The sequence below is a fragment of the Artibeus jamaicensis genome, unplaced genomic scaffold (genome assembly GCF_021234435.1).
Source record: "Artibeus jamaicensis isolate MK-2021 breed Jamaican fruit bat unplaced genomic scaffold, CSHL_Jam_final contig_797, whole genome shotgun sequence".
Classification (NCBI taxonomy): Eukaryota; Metazoa; Chordata; class Mammalia; order Chiroptera; family Phyllostomidae; genus Artibeus; species Artibeus jamaicensis.
In genome coordinates, this window is record NW_026521977.1 from 28,194,660 (window position 1) to 28,216,459 (window position 21,800).

At 54.2% G+C, this 21,800-nt stretch overlaps 1 protein-coding gene across 2 annotated transcripts in view; it reads left to right on the forward strand.

Moving 5' to 3' along the window:
• The first annotated feature begins 369 nt into the window (after window positions 1–369).
• CREB3L1 (cAMP responsive element binding protein 3 like 1) overlaps window positions 370–21,800 on the forward strand; it is a 34,474-nt gene continuing 13,043 nt past the window's right edge. For both annotated transcript variants that reach the window (XM_037166260.2, XM_037166261.2), the window contains exons 1-2: window positions 370–905; window positions 20,836–21,064. In XM_037166260.2, the coding sequence (XP_037022155.1) occupies window positions 804–905; window positions 20,836–21,064 (331 nt within the window). In that variant the 5' untranslated portion in view covers window positions 370–803. The remainder of the gene's footprint in view (window positions 906–20,835; window positions 21,065–21,800) is intronic.

The window sequence follows — 21,800 nt, forward strand, 5'->3', positions numbered from 1 at the left end:
GTGAGATGGAATTCCCTGACTTGGATTTGGTTCAGGTTCTAGCACAAGACTGGAAGAACGGAAATAACCCAGCTTCCTGCTCGACTTATGGGAGAGTGGTTGGCAAAGCCTTACAAGACGCCGAGGTTCCACGAACGCCGTTATTGGCTCCAGGACGCTTTTGCTTTAGGCCTCTGTTTTCAGAGGCATCAGAGAATGGAGATTGGCAAAGAGTAGTTTGTCTCTTTAAAAGAGGAGGGGCGACTCCTCAGGCCACTCCTCCGTCTCATTAATATGAAATTATTGTGAATATTGATGTGGGGGCGTGGCACGCCGGCCAGCTGGGCTAACCAGTCAGGGGTTCCCGGTTGCACAGAGAGGAAAGTGACAGAAGCCAAGCAGAGAGAGACGCAGAGAGAGCGGAGCGCCCGTCGGCCACCCAGTCCCGGGGGAGCTCTCAGCTCCCCCGTCCCCAGCTCCCACCCTGTCCGGGGGGCTCCTCGAGCCCTCAGCCCCACTCCCTGGTTCCCCATGGAAGCCAGCTGTGCCCCCGGAGGAGCAGGAGGGAGAGGAGTAGGCTAAATGACCGCGGCGCGCCCGGGGCCCCTGAGCCCAGCCCGTTCCGCGCAGCTATCCTGAGGCCCCAGAGCCCCCTGCGCCCCCCACCCGGGGCCGTGCCGCCTCCACCCGCCCCTCCCCCGGGGCTTAGCCCCGGACCTGCCCCCGCCCGCTAGCCAGCGCTCAAGCAGAGGCTCTGGGCCGGACGCGTCGCCGCCCTGGAGTGAGAGAAGCCCAGCTGAAGAGGGTCTCCGGAACCAGCCGCGATGGACGCGGTTTTGGAGCCCTTCCCTGCCGACAGACTGTTCCCGGGATCCAGCTTCCTGGACTTGGGGGATCTGAACGAGTCGGATTTCCTCAACAATGCGGTAAGATTGAAGGGTCTACATACCCTTTCCACCACTCCGCACCCCTTAACGCCGCTCGCCTGCCCCTCAAGGACGGGGCTTACACATCACTGGGCAGAAGCAGAGTAGGGGGGCTCGATGCAGGGGCCCCTGGAGGGACACGTGCTTAGAGCTCTGTGATTTGGTGACTAGATCTCTCAACACCTCTCTAGTCCCCAAGCCTGGACCGGAGCCTCTGAGCTTGCGCCAGTGCGCGCCCTCCTGGGGGTTCGATCCGTGGATACGTTGGCCTCCGCCATCCTATCCTCGGATAAGAGCTCAAAAGACACCAATCCTGCCCCCGCCCGGGGTTCCAGGATCAGACTGGGTGCAGAGTGGACCCGCAGCTGGTCCTCCGCTGGGAGGCGCACAGGGGAGTGCTCGAAGGGCCGGAGACCCGATACCCCTTGGGGGAACCAGGGCCAGAGGCGGGTTTGAGCCAGACCTGGAAACTTAGGGTGGTACTTCGGCCGCCCCAAAGTCAGGAATGAGGTTCGCCCGGGCGGACGAACCTGAGGTTCAGCGGGTCAGAGCAACACAGGGGGCGAGCGCTCAGAAGGAGGGAGGTCTTTCTCTGCGTCTCTGTGTCACTACGTCTGTGTCTCTGTCCCTCACGCCTGCGGACTTTCTCTCTCTCTCTCTCTCTGAAATTCCTTCTCTCCTTTTTCTCTTCCCTTCCCACCCTAAGGAAACGTGGCTTCTCTCTCTTCCCTCCCTCCCTCAGGCTCAACCCAAAGGCCCTGCCGTGGGGGATGGGCATGGGCTCAGTAACAGGAAAAAATATCTGGGTTTAGAAGAGCCTTCCTGGTTAAAATGTGGGCAGATTGGAGAATCTGGTAGGATGCCCCCGTTGCAATGAACCGAACCTCCAGTCTCTCGTGCGCGTGCACGCGCGCGCACGCACCGGCCCTCCTCCTCCAAATCCAGAGATCATCTCAGGGGTCTCTACTTCCTGGCCTCCACCTGCTGAGACCAAGATCAGCTTGGCTAGATAAGAGCCAAGTACACAGAGATTTAAAGGGTTGGGCATCTTGGACTTCCACCTAAACTTTCCCTGGCCGCTAGACTGAAGGTGGAGAAACCAATTACGGAGCAGGAACCTAAGTCTGGGAGGCATGCGGTGTGAGGTCTCCCAGACCTTCTTCATTAGGCAGCAGCGTAGGGTCACCCTGCTCTGAGGAAGGGTCACCTTGCTCTGAGGAAGGGTGCTGGTCCCAGTCAGAGACCACACTTCAGAGAAACCAAGTGGAGGAGGAGAGAGGGCTTGAACTGGTAGTGGGGAGATCTGGGTTCTAGTCCTGCCTCTGTTTCTGCCTCCCTCTGTGAGCCTGGGCCATGCCACCAGCTCTCCTCCCTGGGCCTCATTTTCTTGGTCTATAAAATGGGCAAAGGGTGGAGTGAGTCTTGATCTGAGGATCATGCGGCATAGATCCTAGGAATAAAGTGGCAGGGATCTGGGGTTTCATGCATCCCTCCTAGAGCCTCCGGACAGAGGGAAGGGGTTTGCTGGAGTTTGTATTCTTGCAGCCCAGGGGCATGGTAGCCCCCACACCCTCCATGAGGTTCCCTCAGAGCTCTCAGCAGCTCTGAGTCGGGCTTTCTTCTGAATGAACTCTGCCGCCTACAGCCTCTTCCTGCTGCTCCATTCAGCCTTGTGTCCCCAGCTGCTCATCTGGGCCTCGGTCCAGCGCAGGAAAGGAGGCACGATCAGACAGTGGTATCCAGCCCGGGACTAGAGAGGGAAAAGCCCTGCTGGAAAAGCTCTTGACCTCGGTCCCAGGCCAGCCCAGACCAGGAGAGGCAGGGAAAAGGAAAGGATTTCTAAGAGAAGAAAGAACTCCGGGAATCAGGAAATTTGGTTCTAGCTGTGCTGCCACCAGCCAAGCTGGGCAGTTCAGACAACTGACTTTTCACCCTCTGGTTTCCTCACCTGAAAGTGGAGATACAGAACCTTCCCCATCGTGTTACGCCAGGGGCTGAGTGACCAAATTAACGAAAGATTAATGTAGGACAACGCCTGGCAGTTAAGTTTCCACAGTTAACTTGTTCCAGAGACTAGATAGGGTGGCAGAAAGGACTGCTCTGGGAGGAGTTGTCATGTGTCTTAAGCAAGTCACTTTCTTCTCTGGTGCCTCCGTTTAGTGTCCAAGGTCTCTTGCAGCTGAAACCCCATAGCAACCCCACCCCCAGCTCCCTCTTCATTCTGCATAAAGATAGGACAACGGTTCCAGGGTGAAGATGGGTGGGGGTGGAGTCTGCATGCTTCTCAGCGCTAGCCTGTTCAAAACCCAGATAAAGGCCGTAAAGTCCCGTGGAAAATGTGTGTGCTCTGTTGCTCTGTGCAAAAAGCAAACATCAAGGCCCCGGCCTGGGAGCTCAGTTGGTTGGGGCATCGTCCCATTACACCAAGGTTTTGGGTTCGATCCCAAGTCAGGACACATACAAGAAGCACCCGAAGAATGCATCAATTGGTGGAAAAACAGATCGATACTTCTCTCTCTTCCTCTCTCTCTAAAAAGAAAAAGGCAAACCTCAGGAAGTGCGCTCACCCTGAGCACCGCTGTGCAAGCGGCACACATGCTCTTCGACAGGGACAGTAGAACGAGCGCGCAGAGTCACGTCAGGTGTGCTCAGAGGTGGCCAGGTGCGTTATTTTTCTCTTTGGTGAAGATACCTCCATGCAGTTTCGGCTTTGCGTGTGTGATTCCCAGGCACCCCTCCGAAAGGACCACCCTTCCTGCCAGATGTGGGGGCTTTTCTTCCCCACATCTTCCCAAACTCCTGATGTGATGACCCTAGAGCCCTCCTCCCCGTACCCTGTGATTCTTCAGCCCCTGGGCAGGTAAGAGAGGGTCTGGGGCTCAGAGAGCTGGGATCGAGGACAGGGGAGAGGACAGCATCCAGACAGAGACACTAGTTCTGTGTGCTTCTTGCCTCATTTCTCTGGCTATGGGGAAGGGATGACTGATTTCTCTAGAGAAAAATGGCTTTGGATCCCAGAGAATCCCCGGCTGGGAGGGTGCGGGAAGGAGGAGGAGGAAGAGGAGCTCTGTTGTCTCAGAGGGGAGCAGCAGGAAGCTTGGAGGATGTTTGCCCAGCACATTCATTTACCTCCCAGCAGGTGGGGAGGCCAGGTGTGGGCGGGACCGGCCCAGAAGGCAGGTGTGGGGCTAGGCCTGATCACTGCTCCCCAGGCCCCCGGCCTGGCTTCTCCAGAGAGGAATGGGAAAGCAGAAAACCCCCACCCCCACCCCACCCCAGGCATGGGGGACTTAGGGAGATTAGAGAAGTATGTGCATTTGGGTGTTCCTGTGTCTGTGTGTGGGCCTTTAACAACCCTTAAAGGGGGAGGGTGTGTGTGTGTGTGTGTGTGTGTGTGTGTGTGTGTGTGAGAGCGTGTGCCTACTTGTGTGTTTCTCTTTAAATTCTCACCAATAGGAAAGAGGACCCAAGGGCCAAAGCACTCTGGTCCCAGAGTAGAATCCTCTAGAAAAGAATGGAGAAAAACTAATGGAGGAGCCCACGGCTCAGGACTCCTATTCAGGAAGGGAGAGCTCCTCATACCTACTCCTCCAAAACACTGAGTTTGCTTCAGGCGTGCGCACGCGCACGCACACACACACAGGCGTGCAGGTGCCCCTATTGAGAAATGAGCTCCCTGAGGGCAAGGCTTTCTCTGCGTTGTTCACTGTTGTATCCCCGGTGCCACGTACAGTGCTGGGCACAGAGGAGGCCTCCACCAACCACTGCTGAATGAATAAAGGGGGGCCTAGGCCAGACCCCACATTTTGTAGGGGGAGGGAAAATGGGTGCTTATGCTCATCTACTCCCAGCCCTCCGAGTCCTGCAGCCTCTCTCTCTGACTGAGATCCAGGAAGCCTCTCCGTGCCTTCCTTCCAATGACTGGTCCTTGCCTTGGGCTGTGCGCATCCTGTGTGTGACGCAGACACCGCAGCTCCGTGTCCAGGACAGCCTGGAGCTGACTGAGCCACTGCAGACTCCAGCTTGTGCCTTAGGCCTCAGCCTTGAGCATCAGTTCTGGGGCTTCCCCCTTCCCCAGTTTCTTCTTGTCCAGGTTGCTCTGGGACCCTTGGAGCCACAAGCACCAACTTAAAACCAAGCCTTTCCTAGCCCTGTCTCAGGGCCTTAGCACATGCTGTTTCTGACGCGTAGAATGCTTTCCCTTCGGTTCTCCCCAGTGCATCTTCCTCGGTTCAAATGTCCCCTCTTTCGGAAAGGTTCCCCAACCGCCTGAGGTGGGAGCCCTCCTTGGTGTTGTCCGTGTCGGTCCTTTGATTTCTTCATAGCCCTTTTCTCAGTTTGCATTTTTTTATCGGCTCGTTGTCCATTTCCTCTGTGCAAAAGCAAGTTCCCTGAGCACACAGACCATGTCAGTGTTGTTGCCCTACCCCTAGCACAGCGCCGTGGCACACAGTTCGTGCTTAGTAGAGTGCAATCCCACCATAAGACAACTGGCTGAGTCCACAGTTTTCAGTCATGTAAAATGTGGAGTTATGGTATTATAGATCATTGAAAAACGGTGGATTTCAGTGCGCCTGTATTGTCACAAAAAGCAGAGAGGTAAAGACTGAAACTGCTCACTACAAGCTGCAGACCACGCCCAGGAAGCTCCAGAGGAGCAGTCACTTCTTTATCAACCCTGCAGATAAGAGTTTTGTTCACCTTTGTTTGAGATGGGCCCCAGGCCTAGGACAGAAGCTAAGGTTCACCCGCCTTGTAGTGGACTTTGCTCCATTTCAAGGATTTACTGAACTTCACACGGGCGCAATCCCAGTAAGGGAAGGGGGAGAGTGTTTTTTAAAAGACAGGCCTATGTATTCAAGAAGTATACTGATAATTCCTGAGGGACCCTAAGGTTCCCAGGGTCCTGGCCTGGCCAGCCCTGAGGGGGATGGAGATGCTGGATCCCAGGAAGATGCTGTGTGTACCCTGATCTTCTGTGAGGTCCCTCTGGCTTCCCTGGACCCGCTGGGGATTCGCTTGGTCATTCTTCAATGGGCATCCTGACCTTTAACAACGGGGCACCTGAAGGAGCGAAGGAGAGCCTGTGCTGGTAACGATGCATAGTGACGCCCAGCCACTCAGAGCCAGAGAGAGACAGAGAAAGTACCAGGACTGGGGGAGCCATGATGGAAGCCTGAGGAGGGGCGCCCAGCTGAGCTGGAGGTCACTGAGTCTCTCGGAGGAAGTAACTTCCACACCCTCCCCCCTCCATGGCCCCATCTCTATCAGCAAAGCAATTACTGGAAGGCATCCTGGCAGGGCGGACTGGAGCTGTGTCCCTTTCATGGGGCATATATAGGGATCGTTGTCCCTGTGCAGATGAAAAGCTGAGAATTAGAGAGGAGGGGACAGGCAACTCTGCCTCTGTGCAGATGAAAAACTGCATGAGAGAGGAGGGCACATTTTGACTCTGTCCTCGGGGTTGGAATCCCAAGGAGTCCAGGAGGGGAGAGAACCGTCTGCTCTCTTGCTCCTGTACTGGTTTGAACTTTGCTCTCTAGAGCACGGAAGTTTGAGATATCAGATATCAGGGATAGCAGAGGGGCCCCACCCTCATCTTCACCTACTTCCATCACTCCAGGCACCCTGGAAGCCTGGAGCTGTGGCAGCAGAGCCAGCAGGGGCCTGGCCTGTAGCGGAGAGGCCACACATCGCACCCTGGGCCCTTTCCTCATCCTCATTCCCGAATGCTGCTCCTCAGCCTGCCCGGGAACTCGGACCTCTGCTCTCTGCAGCTCCCAGGACTCCCTGGGAGGGTCTGTTTTTGTGTGGCCTGGCCTGGCCTGGCTACTGTGCCAGGAGAGGGGAGGAGGAAGGACACCCCTGCCCCTGATGTGTCTTCCCTCCCTGTCCCGTGTGCCTCCTGCAAGTCTTGGTGCTGCAGCCCTCCCAGAGCGTCCCTCTCCAGGACCTGGCTTGCCCCTGAACTTCCCTCAAGAAACCAGCTCCAGATGCTGGAGAACAGGCTGTTCTTCTGGAAGTCTCCCTGCTCCAGGGGGCAGGATGGAGGAGGAAGCTTCGGGTGGAGTGAAGTCAAGACCATGAGCATTGCTCTGGCTGGAACACTGCATAACCCCTCGGACAAACTAGGGGAAGCCAGAGAGAGAGGCAAGACCCTTGACCAGCAATGGGGAGAAGTAGAAGTAGGGGTATCTGGTTCAGGAGAAGCTGGGAGAGGCAAGATATGGCCCAGAACTCTGGGCCATATCATCAGAGAAAATATCTCAAAAGTATTGATTTCCTTGTACTGTCAAAGATCCCGACCCCCAAGACCTGAACACACCATATTGTTAATAAGGTCAACTTGACACAGGGCGGTCATGGGCTTCCCTGCTACTGGGTCAGTGTGCCTCCCCTCCCGACCCCCCTGGGACAGAGCCCTCATCACCGCTTCCTTGGCCCTTGACTTTTGGCCCAGGAGCCACTTCACCCACCACAGAGAGGCTGAGACATCTGGGCTGGGCCCTATGGGCCGACTTAACAGCTGGACAGCGGCAGCTGTCTGCCTCATCCCCTTCCAAAAGAATAACAAAAATGAAAGCAGCAGTGAAGGAAGGCAGGCTCTTCGGGCCCTTGAGGAGAGCCGGGAGGCCGTTTTAAAGCAGCAGTGGAGGGGACTTGCTTTGGAGGCGCACAGGCCCGAGCCTTTGTCCATGGTTCCCCTCACCTGGAATGTCCTCACCTCCTCACCTCATTTCCCTAATTTTCTGTGTGGCCTTGGCCCTTGGCTTGCTCGCTGCTGAACTAGACTGAGAGTTCTTTGAGGGCAGGGAGCGTCAGGCAGTTATTTTTTGCCTATTGCCTGGTCACAGCTATGGGGACTGAGTGCTCAGGAAATCTTTGTTAACTGGATGAATGAATGGATGGCCCAGCGGGAGGACAAATGGAGGAATGGAAGGAAGGAATGGCCGGGGTAACGGACAGATGCATGGGTGAGTCGGTGGATAATGGAAGGAGGACCCTTCCACGCTTCCAACTTTGATGGGACTTTTAGAAAAAAATGGATGGTATTTGTGTGGTCAAAGAGTAAATCTTAACCCAAACCCCACATCTACTTTTCACTTTACCGTGACGGCCTTTTCTATTATGCAACAGACTGTGCATGTAAAAGAACATATCTACATATACACATACACACACACATGCATCTATATGAACTATAAAGTGTAATAGAATGGATACCTGGGTCACCACTACCCAGCTGAAGAAACAGACTCAGCTCTAAACATCTTGGCCTCTCCAGCTGCATGAATGTGGGGAAGAAACGAGCTGTGAACTCTGAGTCCACGCCACTGTGGGCAGATTCTGATCAGGAATATCACCCGGTGCCGACTCCCCAACCCAGCCTGACCAGACAGCTGGTCCACAGGTCAGAGGGCAGATATCTCAACAAGCACTGGGAGCCAAACTGTCCCTGAATGGGTGGTGCGGCCATTAATGGTCACCTTTAGCTGCTCAGACCTGGGAGCAAATTCTTGCTCCACCGTTTGTCGTCTGCGGGAGCTTGACAGGTGCCTGCACCTCTCCCAGCTCCTTCTCCTCATCCATAAAGTCGGGATGACCGTAGAACACAGGTTCCTCGGGAAGATTCCATTAAATAAGCCTTGTAGAAAGCCTAGCACAGTGCCTGCCATGTACTAAATCCTCTATGAACAATAGTTGTTGCTCCTACTTTTCTGATTATTGTTGTTACCGCCAGAAAGGAAGGCCCCGAGCACTGGGCAGCCCTTAGAAGGATGTCCCACCTTCTCCAACCCTATGCTGAGCCCTGATCTGGAGATTTTATGTTATTTGATTTGATTTTTCTTACAAGATTTTATTTATTTATTTTTCAAACAAGGAAGTGGGGGAGAAAGAAAGGGAGAGAAGTATCAAGTGAGAGAGAAACACGGATCAGTTGCCTCTCGTGCCTGCCCCTACTAGGGACAGAACCCGCAACCCAGGCATGTGCCCTGACCAGGAATTGAACCAGTGACCTTTGCAACCCACTGAGCTACACTGGTCGGGGCCGAGCCCTGACCATGGGGATTCTGTTTTCTTACGCGCTGATCTCTCTGGAGCTGGACAAGAAGCCAGGCTCCTTCTCAAGGCTCTGTGTTTTGGGGCATCGGGAGACGGGTGGCCAGGGATGAGCAAAACCAGGGCCCACTGAGGACCCAGCACATGGAGTGGAGAGCCCATACTTTGTATCTGGTACTGTACTTAGGATGGGGCAGCGAGAAATCAACCACTCCTTCAACAACTAGCGTTACTGTGTGTGCTTAAAAGCACAAACTCCAACCAGAGCTTGGTTTCAAATCCTGGCTCACCCTCTTGCTAAGTGAATGAATCTGAGTAAGCTACTTAACTTCTCTGTGCCCCAGCATTCCCGACTATTATATGGGGGTACGAGAACCCACCCTGTATTCTAAAACTGTAATGAAACAGATAGTGCAGGGAAGGAGCTAAAAGAGCTCTGGGGATATAAATATTAGCTGTTATTATCATTACTCTTAGGCATACTGTATGATAGACCCTGTGTGAGGCCCTGCAGAGAGTTTAAGGATGAACTCCACCCAAGGTTCTACCCTCGAGGAGGTGAAAGCTGAAGGAGAGCGCTGGGTCCCAGTGTGCGTAATTAAAGTTCAAGACGTGATACTAGCCAGGGACCTAAGAGTGTGTGAGTGCTATGTTGGTACAAAAGTGACGGGAGTCTTCCAGCTGGGTGATCAAGGAAGGCTTTCTGGAGGAAGCAGCATTTGACTTCGGCTTTAAAGGATGATAGGAATTAAAATGAGGAGATAAAAGGCAAAAGTCTTCCAGGTACAAGCAAAGATTCTTGCTCAATAGAGATCATGGCCAATGTGAGGGGCCGGGGGTGGTCATCCAGGTAGGATGGAGGGAATACAAGGATGAGGGGCTCCAGCTACTGTGGTGAGTAGGATGCAGTGCTTAGGAGCTGGGAGATTTATTAGCAGGCAGGAGGGAGCCAGCGATAGTTCTGAGCTGGACACAGTGGAGGTCCCAGCAACTCTGAACTGTCTCAGTGCCGGGGGATCTAGAGTCCACTAGGGGGATGTCAGCTGCCAGCCTGCCTGGTGGATGTGGGACCCTTCCCCAAAGGAGACAGAATTGTGGGCCCTTCTTGAACCCGGAGCAACTCAAAGCAGCGGCTGACCCCATGTCCCTTCTCCCCTCTTCCATCCACCCTCTGCCCTGATGCGACTCTCACACTGGACCAGGAGCACCAGTTCCCTTCTGGCTCTTCCATCCGCAGCACTCGGGCCAGGCTGACCTGCGGAGGTCCAAGGCCACCCCACCCTTGCAGAAGGACAGACTGTCCCTTTTCACGCTGAGAGCCCTAGCCTAAACCCTAGCCTTCCTCCTAGTCTAATCCTGGGACACTAATGGGTTCCCCCACCCCTCCTACAGTTCAGGACCACCCCCCTTTATCAGCAAAGCATGTCCCTATTGGTCCCAGGGGAATAGAAGGCTCTGAGCCCTCCCCAGCCCAGCCCAGCCCAGCCTGGCACCTCACCTCCTCGGGCCTCCCACCCATCAGCTGGGACAAGATGCCCAGAGTCCCTTCCATCCTCCTCCCAGAGAAGAAGCCCAGCCCTGCCCTCTGCCGCCCCAAAGCCTTCACCTCTTCCTCTCCCAGGGCTGCAAATCAGTCCCACATTTGGGATCTGGCATGCACTGTCTGCTCAGAACTCACCCCTCCCAGTGAGCGCTCCTCTACCCCCACCCCACACGGTCAGCCCCTGGGGTCTGCAGGAGGAGAAGGGCTCCTGCCTTCAGTGACCCCTTCAGCCGTCTGAGAGGAAGCTGGACTGTAGCAACCTACCAGAGGGACAGTGGACGCGAGGCCCTCCCAGGGAGAAATGAAAGGGGAAGGGTGGAAAGAGGAAGGGGGTGGGGCGAAGGCAGAGCTTGAGCGAGCATATGAGGGGATGAGGGGCTGGGGGTGGTGAGGGAAGGAGCGAGGTAGTTCCCAGCTCAGCACATTCCTGAGACATCTGGACGTGCTGGAAGGGCCCCAGCTGGCCCGCGTGGCTGTGGCTTCAGCCTCTCTGCTCTGTGATGTCAGGACCCAGCATTCCCCCCTCCTCTCAGAGTCCCACTGCCCTGGAGTCCACCTTGGGGCTGAGCGCTGGGGTCTCCTCCCCAGACTCTTCACCCTCAGTGAGCGAGAAAGAGGTCCCTGGGGCAGTGGAAGAAAAGCCTTCCCCAGGGGAGGGCCTGGGCTGGTGGTAGGAGGCAGACCCAGAGGACCCAGAGGTTTTGCCCAATGCAACTGACTCAAGGAGATTCCTCCTTTGGGCTGATGCCAGCCTCCTCCCTTCTTCTTGGATGGGAGATGGAGGCAGAGGAAAGATTCTGGAAACGGCTGCTCACCTTGAGCTCTGTGATCCTAGGCACGCCCACTCCCTTCCTCGGCTCTCAGTTTTCCTCTGCGATAAAATAATAACAGCTACATTTGATGAGAGCCTTCTACATGGCCTGCATTGTATAAAGCTCTTAACAGACGGTATTTCTTCCTCACAGCAACCTGGTGAGGTAGATATAATTCCCCCTCTTTTACAGCTGACCGTGAGGCTCAGAGAGTTGAAGTAAGCCACTTGCCTGAGGCTATAGCGTAGCTAGCAGAGCCAGGATTAGGACCGGGCCTTTCTGCTTCCCTTGCTCATAACCACCGAACTGTGTTGCCTCTGCAAATAGGAGATGGAACTAATGATGCCAGACTTTCTTTCAGCTCTAAACTTGTAATGATTTATTTTGGCTATAGTGGGGCTCTTCAAGAAGGGCAGGGGAGGCATTAGTCACACATTGGGTGGGGGAACGAGGGCATCTGGCTGTGAAGCCTCAGACGGGGCAGGAGTCTTTGGAGGTCCCCTCCCTTGGAGCCCCAGAGAGGTCCAGACCCCAGGAGCTGAAGCCACAGCCTGATCCCCAGCCGAGCCCAGGGGTCCCACACCTTTCCCGAAGGAAGGGAGTAAATAAGGAGAGAGAATGCAGCTTCTTCCAAAAATAAAACCCGAGGACAAGTCAGACAGGCCAGGACACTGAGGACGCCAAAGGCTGAATGCTGAGTGCACGGAGGAGAGGGAAGAGGCCAAGGGAATTCCAGCCAGAGCTGGGTGGCAGGTTCCAGCTGAGCAGGGCCTTCCAGCTGGCCAGAGGCTGGGAGAGCAGCTCAGCCTGTTGGCCACTGGGCTTCTTATACTATTTGGCCTTGCCTAGGCTTGGGGAAGCTCCTCCAGGGCTGAGTAGGGGGCTGTGGTCCCCAGGTACCTGGTCTGGCTGGGGCTGAAGAACAAAAAAGCTTTGAGGAGGAACAACCCGATAGGGAGGAGCTGAGGGAAGAAGCCCAGGCGCATGGAAACTCTGCTGGAGCAGGAGTAAGCTGGCATCAGAGCGGAATTCAAGGCAGTCATTCCTGGAGGCTCAGCTGAAAAAAAAAAAAAAAAGGCTTCAGTCCCTTAGCTTGCCGGCACGTTCCTTCATTCACCCACTGACTCAGTCAGTCACTCAGCAAGCATCTAAGCATCTACCATGCGCTGGGACCAGTGCTAGGTGTCGGAGATACAGATGAGGATGGGATACAGCAAGACATAGAGGCAACCTGGCTGGATCATTTCAAGCTGCCCTAAGGAACTGGGACACTATCCTAAGGGCAGCGGGGAGTCATCAATGGATGCTGAGCAGAGGGGAACCTACAGTCATATTTGTGTTGAAGATCCCTCTTGATTGCAAGGGGCAGAATCCTCTTGAGAAAGATCAGAGTTCAAACCTTGGCTCTACCTTCGTAAATGGGGTGGTCACACCACTTAGTGAGAAAAGCCTTTTGTGAGCAGAAACTGAGCTTTGTTCATCTCTGTACCCACAGGGCTGGGCACACAGTAGTACTCAGTAAGTGCTGAACAAGTGTGTAAGTGATAAATAAACAGATGTGATTAGATGCCCTGATTCTTTAGCAGCCCCCAGTGCCAGCCCTGGCACCTAGCTCCAGTGTCCTGAGCTGTCCCACAGGGATCCTCTGGCCACTGCCTATGGACCGACATCTCCAGCAGCCAGACCATGGGCCGCTGCGCCCTTAGTGGTGCCAGTCACAGCTAATCCTGGCCCTGGGCGGCAGCACTCACTGCCATCGCTTCCTCCTGCCCAGACAGTACCTGGCACCCACCCCGGGGTTGGGCCACAGCACATGGGCCGCCTGGTCAGAAGATGCCAGGGTCTGGCCAGGAATCTGCAGGCCAAATCTTTTCTTTCCTGAGGGACTCATGTCCTGGCCAAAGAAGGGTTACCAGTGTCAGGAGGGAAACTGGAAGCACAGACCTACAGAGCAGGGGGGGGCTAGAGAGAATGCACACCCTCCTCAGGACACTGCTCTGCACACAAGCAACCTCTGGTGAGTGCCAGCCTGTCCTTCGCTCTGTCCCTTCCTTTCTCCAGCGCACATGCAAAGAAAACCTCACCCCAAATGGCCCCCTTCTCGAGTCCCAGCACTCAATATTCCAGCCCCAGGCGAGCCTGGGACTCCCAACTCTCCCTTGTGGGGGGTCACATGACTCACTCATCTCAGGCACGTGACCTGGCACAGTCAGCATTTAGTTCTGTGGTCATGTAAGATTTTGCTTGTGTTCATGTGAGGGTGTGCATGACTACATCTGTGACCTTGTGGTGACTGCCCATGTGTGTACGTATGGGAGTCTGTCTGTCTGATCACATCTGAGGAGTGTGCCCCAGCTAGGTCTGTTAGTGCCTGCCCGTGTCAGCCAACGTGAGCCCACAAGTACATGTGCAATAACCCTGTGCCAGGCTGCAGACAGGACTGTCTCAACGTGTCCGTGGGGGTACATCTTTCATTGGGTAGTGTTTCCCTGTGTAAATAGGAACCTCGCAGTCCATGTCTGTTTAGCGTGTGTATAGGAGTGTGTGTGTGCACAAACGCACTCCTTATTTCTGCTTATTTGGACTTTGGGCTCTGTGGTAACTAGTTCAGCAGGGGGAAAATATGAAACCTCAGCAGCCGCCTCCCCGGGCCTGTGGGGAATGGGGGATGAGTGAGGTTGGAGGTTGGAACAATGCGCTCCCCTTAACCCCTATGCCCTGCCAGGAAGGCTCGGGGAGGGGCTGGCTCCTAGGACCAGGAAAACTGGCTCCATCCCTTACCAGTCCCCAGAGAGGCCAGGGCAGAGAAAAAGAGCCCGTATTCTGAGGATTAGCTTACTACCTGCCACCCCATGTCCCGGCCACCCCTGCTGGGACACAGATTTTAACCAATGGGAAACTTCGGCCTAGAGAGGAAACACGACCTGCCCTCTTGGGTTCCTGAGTCCAAGTCCAGGGCCTTTTCCCCTTCACAGGACAGTCTTCAAGTCTAGCTCTGAGAAGGCAACCCCTAATGCCTGATGGCGATGCTTAAGGACAGGGAGGGCCTGTGGGACAACTGGGTATCCAGGGGCCCACCTCCCCTCTGCTAAGCCCCCCTTTGCTCTCTCTTGACCCTGCCCCACGCGCGCGCGCACACACACACTCTGGGCACAGCAGTGACTCATTCTGAATGGCCCTTCGACTTGAAATGGGGGCAATTTTCTAGTGACCACGAGGCAAGTAACTGTCCAGGAATGCATGGGTCAGTGTGTGTATGGGGGGAGATGGTGAGGCGTGGAGGCCCAGCCTGCAGGGAAAGGGAAGGGAGAAATGTAAGATGACTCTCTTCCTATCTCCCCCCAGAGCTCAGTCTCAGAAGGAATGTCTGGGTTCGGGATCTCCCCCCCCCCCCCCCCCCCCCCCCCCGCTCCTCATCCCACAGCTCAGCCTGGGCCCACTCCGGTCTCCTCCCTCTCTCCCCTAGCAGACTGAATCAGCCTGGGTCAGGGAGGGGGCAGAAACCAGAGATGGTGGCGCTTCCGTCGAAGGGCATGAGGGGAAGGGGGTGCTCCTGGGCTGCCTCGGGGCCTCAGGCGGAGACCCTTCACCCACAGCCCCAGAGCTTTTCCCTCTCTCTGCATTGTCCCAAAGGAGGAATGAAGGGAGGGCGCTGAGAGGAGCTTTAGGCGGTCCTACAGCCAACCCAGGAATGTCCCCCTCCCCTTCCGGGCCGAGGGACCCAGACGAAGACCCAGATGCCCCGTCCGTGCTGTCCCCACGCCCCCGTGGTGGGATCATTCAGAGGGGTGGAAGGAACTGAGCTGGAAAAGTTGCAAAGGGATTTAAGATTTGGGGCCCGACCTCCGCATGGAGCCAGGGACTTCCAAGGAGACTCTCCCTCTCCATTTCCCGCTCTCCGTGTCAAAACCGTGCTACTAAGATGAGTCTTAGGACGCCGTGGGATCACCAAGCCCACCTGGAGGCTCTATGGGGTAATTTCTGCCTCCGCCTCAGGTGCAGAAAGGGACACAAGGGGCGACCCAGTATACCCTGCCCTTCGCGTATACCCTTGGTCCGAGAGGCCGGGAGCCCCCTCCGCACAAGCCCTGCCCGCCTCCAGCCCCCTTCCTTTGCTGCTGGGCTTGCCGGCTTCTCGCAGCCTCGTCTCATTGGCCAAGAGCTTCACGGATTTCACCAATGAGCAGACTGGGTTCCCGCATGGGGTGGGTCCCAAGCACCTCCAAAGCGCTACACTGGGCGGGCAGGGCCCGCGTCCTCCTGTAAATTTAAAGGGCCGACTTCCGAGACCAGCTTGGGGTGTGAAGAGGCTGCCACAGAAGGGAGGGGTGCGCACGGAAGAACCCGGTCCGCTTCTCCAAGAGAGAGTATCCGGCGCTGGCTGCGCGTGGCAGCCGAGAAAGAGCTTGTGTTGGCACGACTGTAGGAAAAAGTCTTTAACGAGGAGGGAAACGAATCATAATAGTGTTTCCTTCTCTGGCTTCCCACCTCCCGTTGCCTGGAAAGGCACCTCCGTAGAATGCTCACCCCTGGTTAGAACCCGATCCCCCTTAAAGCGATGACCCACGACCCCCTGCCATTTATAGATTCCTGCCCCCCCCCCAATAATTTCCATCGGATAGTCTGAAACCTAAATTTTGTGTGTGTACACTGGAGGCAGAGCTGGGTGTGGCCGGGGAGGGAGGGATGGTGGTGTGGGACAAGGGGAGCTGCGGGAAGTCAGATCTCCAGAGTGGGGTTCCAGGGTTGGGGGGGGGGTGGGCACCCAGAGAAAGAAGTGAGGGGACAACAAGAAGATGCCCCACATCCTGTTGGCCCCAGAAGTACGAAGAACCCCTCGCTCGACATTGCCATTTCACTGTGTGACCCTGAGTAGGTGGCTTTCCCTCTCTGCCTCTCAATTTCCACATTTGCAAATGGGGGAGGAGGGCGTGGACCAGGAGCTTTCTCAGGTCCCTTCTGCCTCCGACTCGATGACATAAAAACAAAAACCAACATAACTGAGTTCCAGGCACCAGATAGACTCAGGGCTACAAAGTTCTCTAAAGGAAGCCCCTCTGGCATGCTCCCGGGAGCAGGAGAGGCCTGGGGGTGATGGGACATGCCCATTTTTGCCACCAGAGGGGCGTCCAGCATACAAGGAAACCCGGAGGAACGACTGGATTTTCTGAGTGTCCTCCGCCCCCACCCTGCCTGCCCCTTGGCCGCCCTCCCCTTCTACTTGGCTCCCACTCTCTGGAAGCTCCATCCTGCTGTGGCCTTGGCTGCTGTTTCCAGCAGGTGCGGTGGGGGCTGCTCACACAAGGGGGACTTCTGAGCTCCCTCAGCAGGTTCCAATGGGCACCCCAAAAGGGGTCTCTGAGAAGGACCTGGCTCATCCACCTGGAGCCAAGACCTTCAGGGACCCCAGCCCAGACTAGAGGAAGCATCTTCCTCTCCCAGGCCTCACGGACAGGCTTGGCAAACCCTTATCGCCTGAGAAGCAGCTGCTGGAGAAATACCTTAGTGGCTGACTCACTGCGCTGTCCTCTCTTTGTAACCCCTTCCCATTGGGCCCCACACCAGGCCTGACTGAGAGAGAGGGAGAGAGAGAGAATGGGCAAAGCGACCCCAGCTGGTCTGGCCCAGCCTCTACAGAGCATGTGGCTAGCACAGTAACTGCCTGCCCCTGGCTGGATGGTTGGGGAAGGTTGTACCCTGTAAATGGATTTCATCTGGCATCCCAGGTATTCTTAGAGACTTGTTGAGCCGAGGCCTCTGACCTCCAAGCCTCCACCTAGGCATCCACCGATGGACAATCAACATACTGATGTCATTGTCCTGGGTACAGGGCCTTGTCCCTCCATCAGGTGAACAAGATAAAGACCAGAGTCATTACAGTCTGGCAAACAGGCAATTCCTGAACAAGGGAACGTCTGCTGCAATCGGGGGAGGCCTGGACAATGAGGAGTTGCGCACAATTCCCAGTTCTACTTGACTCCCTGGGCCTCAGTTTCCCTGCCTGTTAATGCAGATATGCAACTTCCTCACCTCATTTGGTAATCATGACAACGGAATAAAATAATTCATAAGAAGGCACAACAAAATGTAGGATAATGATGGTAAGTTCTGGCAAATTAGGAAGAGGAGAGGAGAGAATTCCTGAATCAATGGGGTTTCTGAACTCATTCTGTCCTGGATTCTGTGATCACGCTTTTTGGGGGGGAAAGGCCAAACCAGCTTCCCCCATGGGCTCCAAGCTCAGTTCCCTTGAGGCTCAAAGTTAGGCTTTTCATAATAATGATGGCTAACAGTTACCAAGCACTCACTACATTCTAGGCACTGTTCTAAGTGTTACATGTATTTACTGCATATATATATGTGCATATGTATGTATGTTATGTGTATACATGTTATTTGTATTTACTCATCCTTATAATCCTTCGAGGTGAGTATTCAGCGTCTAACAAATATTTGGGACTCATGATGACAATAACACTATGAGGTAGGAGTGTTATTATTGTCCCCCTAAGAGAGGGGGAAACTGAGGCACAGAGAAGGGAAGTAACTTAGCAAGTAGTGGAGCTAGGAGTCCAAGGAAGTGTGTCTGACCACAGAGCTCCTGCCCACCCGCTGCTCCCTGCAGGCGGATGCCCGCGTGGCCCAGAACCTTATTCCCAGACAGGGCTCTTCCGCTCATTCCTCTGGGTGGGGACAGGCTCTGAGTAGTCCGTGCTGGAAAGAGCCAACCACTCCAGACCTCGGATCAATTCCCCGGAAGCCAGTTCTTAACCACTCACCAGGTGGGACCCCAGGGCCGGATGCAAAGCCCCGCCCCCACCAACCCACCATCAAATGCATTCAGCCAGTAAATGATGAATAAAGAACAGTAACACTTCCTTACCTATTTATAACTCTTTAGAGAGAAAAAATAAGCCTACCATGTGCCAGCCACTGGGTGCTTTATTAATAATAAGAGGTAACATTTGCTGAATAAGTACTATGTGCCAGGGACTGTTCTAAGTTCTTTGCATGTGAAGTTGACCCTTGAACGATGCAGAAGTTAGCAGAGTCACCCCTGTGCAGTTGAAAATGCGCGTATGCCCTGGCCGGGTGGCTCAGCTGGTTGAGCGTTGTCCTGTGCACCAAAAGGTTGCGGGTTCTGTCCCTGCTCAGGGCACATACCCGGGTTGTGGGTTCACCCCTGGTTTCTCTCTCACATAGGTGTTTCCCTCTTGCTCCCTTTCTCTCTTTCTAAAATCGATAAAATAGTCAGAGAAAGATAAAAACCATATGAGTTCACTCATACGTAGAATCTAATGAACAAACTGAACTAACAGCAAAAAGGGACAGACCACAGATGGCGGGCAGGATGACAGCGAATGGGGGAGGAAGTTAGCGGGGCAGGACTGAGCAAAGAGGAAAAAGGACTCGTGGACATGGACAGGAGAGGGGTGAGTGCTGGGGAGGGGGGTTTAAGGGGACTAAATGGTAATAAAAAATACAATAAAGATCAAATTTTAAAAATCAATGAAATCAACAAGGCATATTCTCAGGTGAGGATTAAAAAAAAAGAAAATCCACCCCTCACTGTTGACTCCCCCAAAACTTACCTACCAATAGCCTGATGTCGACCAGAAGCTTTAATATAATATAAACAGCCAGTTAACGCATATTCTGTATGTTATACGTATTATATACTGTATTTGTACAATAAAATTAGCTAGAGAACAGAAAATGCTATTAAGAAGAGAAAATACATTACGGTACGGTTATTAACACCATCAGTCCACATCCCCTGTTTACAAGATGAGAAAAATCCACCTTCGGGGCACCCACGCAGGTGGACCCGTGCCATTCAGGGGTCAATTGCATCAGCTTGCTTAACCCTCCCAATATCCTGGCAGAGGGGAACTATTCTCGTCCCCGCTGCATGAAGGAGGAAATGAAACACAGGCAGGTTAATCAACTTTCCCAGGGTCTCGGGGACCAATATTCTTCACGCTATTTTGTTTCTAATATATTCTGTGTCTTTGCCAAGAACAAACACACACCCATAACTGAGACACAAATGTACACCAAGTGTTTAACTTTTCCGTGTCCCGTGCACTCTGATATTTTCTACTCTACTTTGTTCTCTTCTACTTGTTTTCGTATTCTGGTCATGACCTATTAAATTGATTTCACAACTCGTTAACGAGTCAACACCCGCAGTTCGAATGGCACTGAGTCATAGCTAGAAGTCTCGGGGCCAAGCTTCGAACCCACGTAACATGGCTCCAGAGCCTAATCTCCTGGAATAAAGAATTGGCTTAGAAAAGGGGGGTGCCAGGGGCATGAGGACCGGTGGGGACTGTGCTGACGAGGGAAGTGGAGGCCTCCATGGCCCCGCCACCTTGATCCCAGTGAAAAAGACAAAAGTCACTACTACTGCCACAGGGGTACACGCTGGCTGCCATACACATTGGTTTTTGTTTTTGTTTTTCTTTTTCTAAAAAGTTTTTTTCTTTCTTTCTTTCTTTCTCTCTCTCTCTCTCTCTCTCTCTCTCTCTCTTTCTCTCTTTCTTTCTTTCTTTTTAATCAATGTATGGTTGCCTCTCATGAGTCCCCTGCCGAGAACTGGCCTGCAACCCAGGCATGTGCCCTGACTGGGAATCGAACTGTGGTTGTTTGGTTCGCAGGCCCTCGCTCAACCCACTGTGCTACACCAGTCAGGGCAAAAGTATTTTTCAATTACAGTTTACACTTAATATTAATCTGGATTAGTGTCATATGTACGGCAAAGCAATTAGAAAATCACATACTTTACAGAACAGTCCCACCTACTGTCTCAAGTACCCACCTGGCTGCGGACATATTTATCACGATACTATTGACTAGATGTATTCCCTACGCTGTAACCTGCATCTCTGTGGCTGTTCTGCAATTACCAATTTGTGCTGCTTAATCCCTTCACCTTTCTCACCCAGTCTCCCCAATCCCCTGCCCCTCTGACAGCTGTCAGTGTCTGTGAGTCTCTAGTGTGTTTGTTTTGTTCATTAGAGCCCACATATCACAGAAATCATGCAACATTTGTCTTTCTTTGATGGGCTTTTTTCACTTAGCATTATACGCTCTAGGTTCATCCATGCTGTCACAAAGACATAATTATTCTTTTAATTGGTCCTCCCTGAAGGAAGTCAAGTGGACGGAGAGAAAGACTCAGGCGATCAAAGTGATGTGACCAAGGTCACTGAGCCGGAACCAGAGCCCTGTGTCTATCCCGTCACCTGGCCCAGGTGTCCTTTCACACCATCCACAGCTTAGCCTTGAGATAACGACATTAAAGCTGGAGGTGGCAGTGGAGGTGGCGGTGGTCCCATGACAGTGGTGCTGCTATTAATAGAAGTGATAATAGTTGTACGAGTGATGTGGGAAGTGGGAGGCTGGTGCTGCTGCAGGTGGACTCGTGGTGGCAGGGCTGGAGGTGCCACCATAGCAGCATCTGTACCCCCTTCCTCAGCTAAGCTGCCCCCCACGCCTCCTCTTTCCCTAGCACTTCCCTGAGCACCTGGACCACTTCGCGGAGAACATGGAGGACTTCTCCAATGACCTGTTCAGCAGCTTCTTTGATGACCCCGTGCTGGATGAGAAGAGCCCTCTCCTGGACATGGAACTGGACTCCCCGACGCCAGGCATCCAGGCCGAGCACAGCTACTCCCTGAGCGGTGATTCAGCGCCTCAGAGCCCCCTTGTGCCCATCAAGATGGAGGACACCACCCAAGGTGAGAAAGGCTGGAAGGGCCCAGGGACAACACAGGCCCAGAAGGCCCAGGAGAGAAGGAAGATACTGAGGGGCTAAGGGGGAGGGTGGCAGTGTACTGGAGGCTGAGACTCTCAGAGGCCCCCCGGGAGCCACCCACAGACACCCCTCGGCGACTCTGCTTCCTGCTTTTTTGTTTCCCTCCAATCAAACCCACGCGGGCACTTGTCAAGAGCCTGTTGCTGACTTTGGTCAGTGCTGTGCAAAGGGTGGTTCCCAGACCAGCGGCATCACCTGGGAACTCGTTAGACATGCACATTCCCAGGTGCCCCCGGGGCCTGCTGGATCGGACACCCTGTGGGTAGCGCTCAGCCTTCCAGGGGATTCTGAAGCACACCAGGGTCTGGGAGCCCCTGACTTAGAGGGAATGGTGAGGGGAATTAAACGGTAAACGTGCACAAGTTACCAAGACTCTACATGGAACCTTCCCACCTGCTCGTACTGTGAGGTCCTCCTACTGTGAGGTCCTCCGAGATACCACCTGGGAGAGACTCCTGCGCCTACTTTTATTCCTGAAGGTGGCATTCTCTAAAGCTCCCCTGTCCCTCCACCTCCCTTGATTTTAAGGAAAGGGCCCTTTGAGTCTTTTCTCTCACATCATCAACGCTCGAGAGCTCAAGACTGTGCCCCACCTGGAAATGGTCCCTTTGGCCATTTCCTCAAACGGGCGACCCTGGCCCCATTGTGCTTGGCTGGGT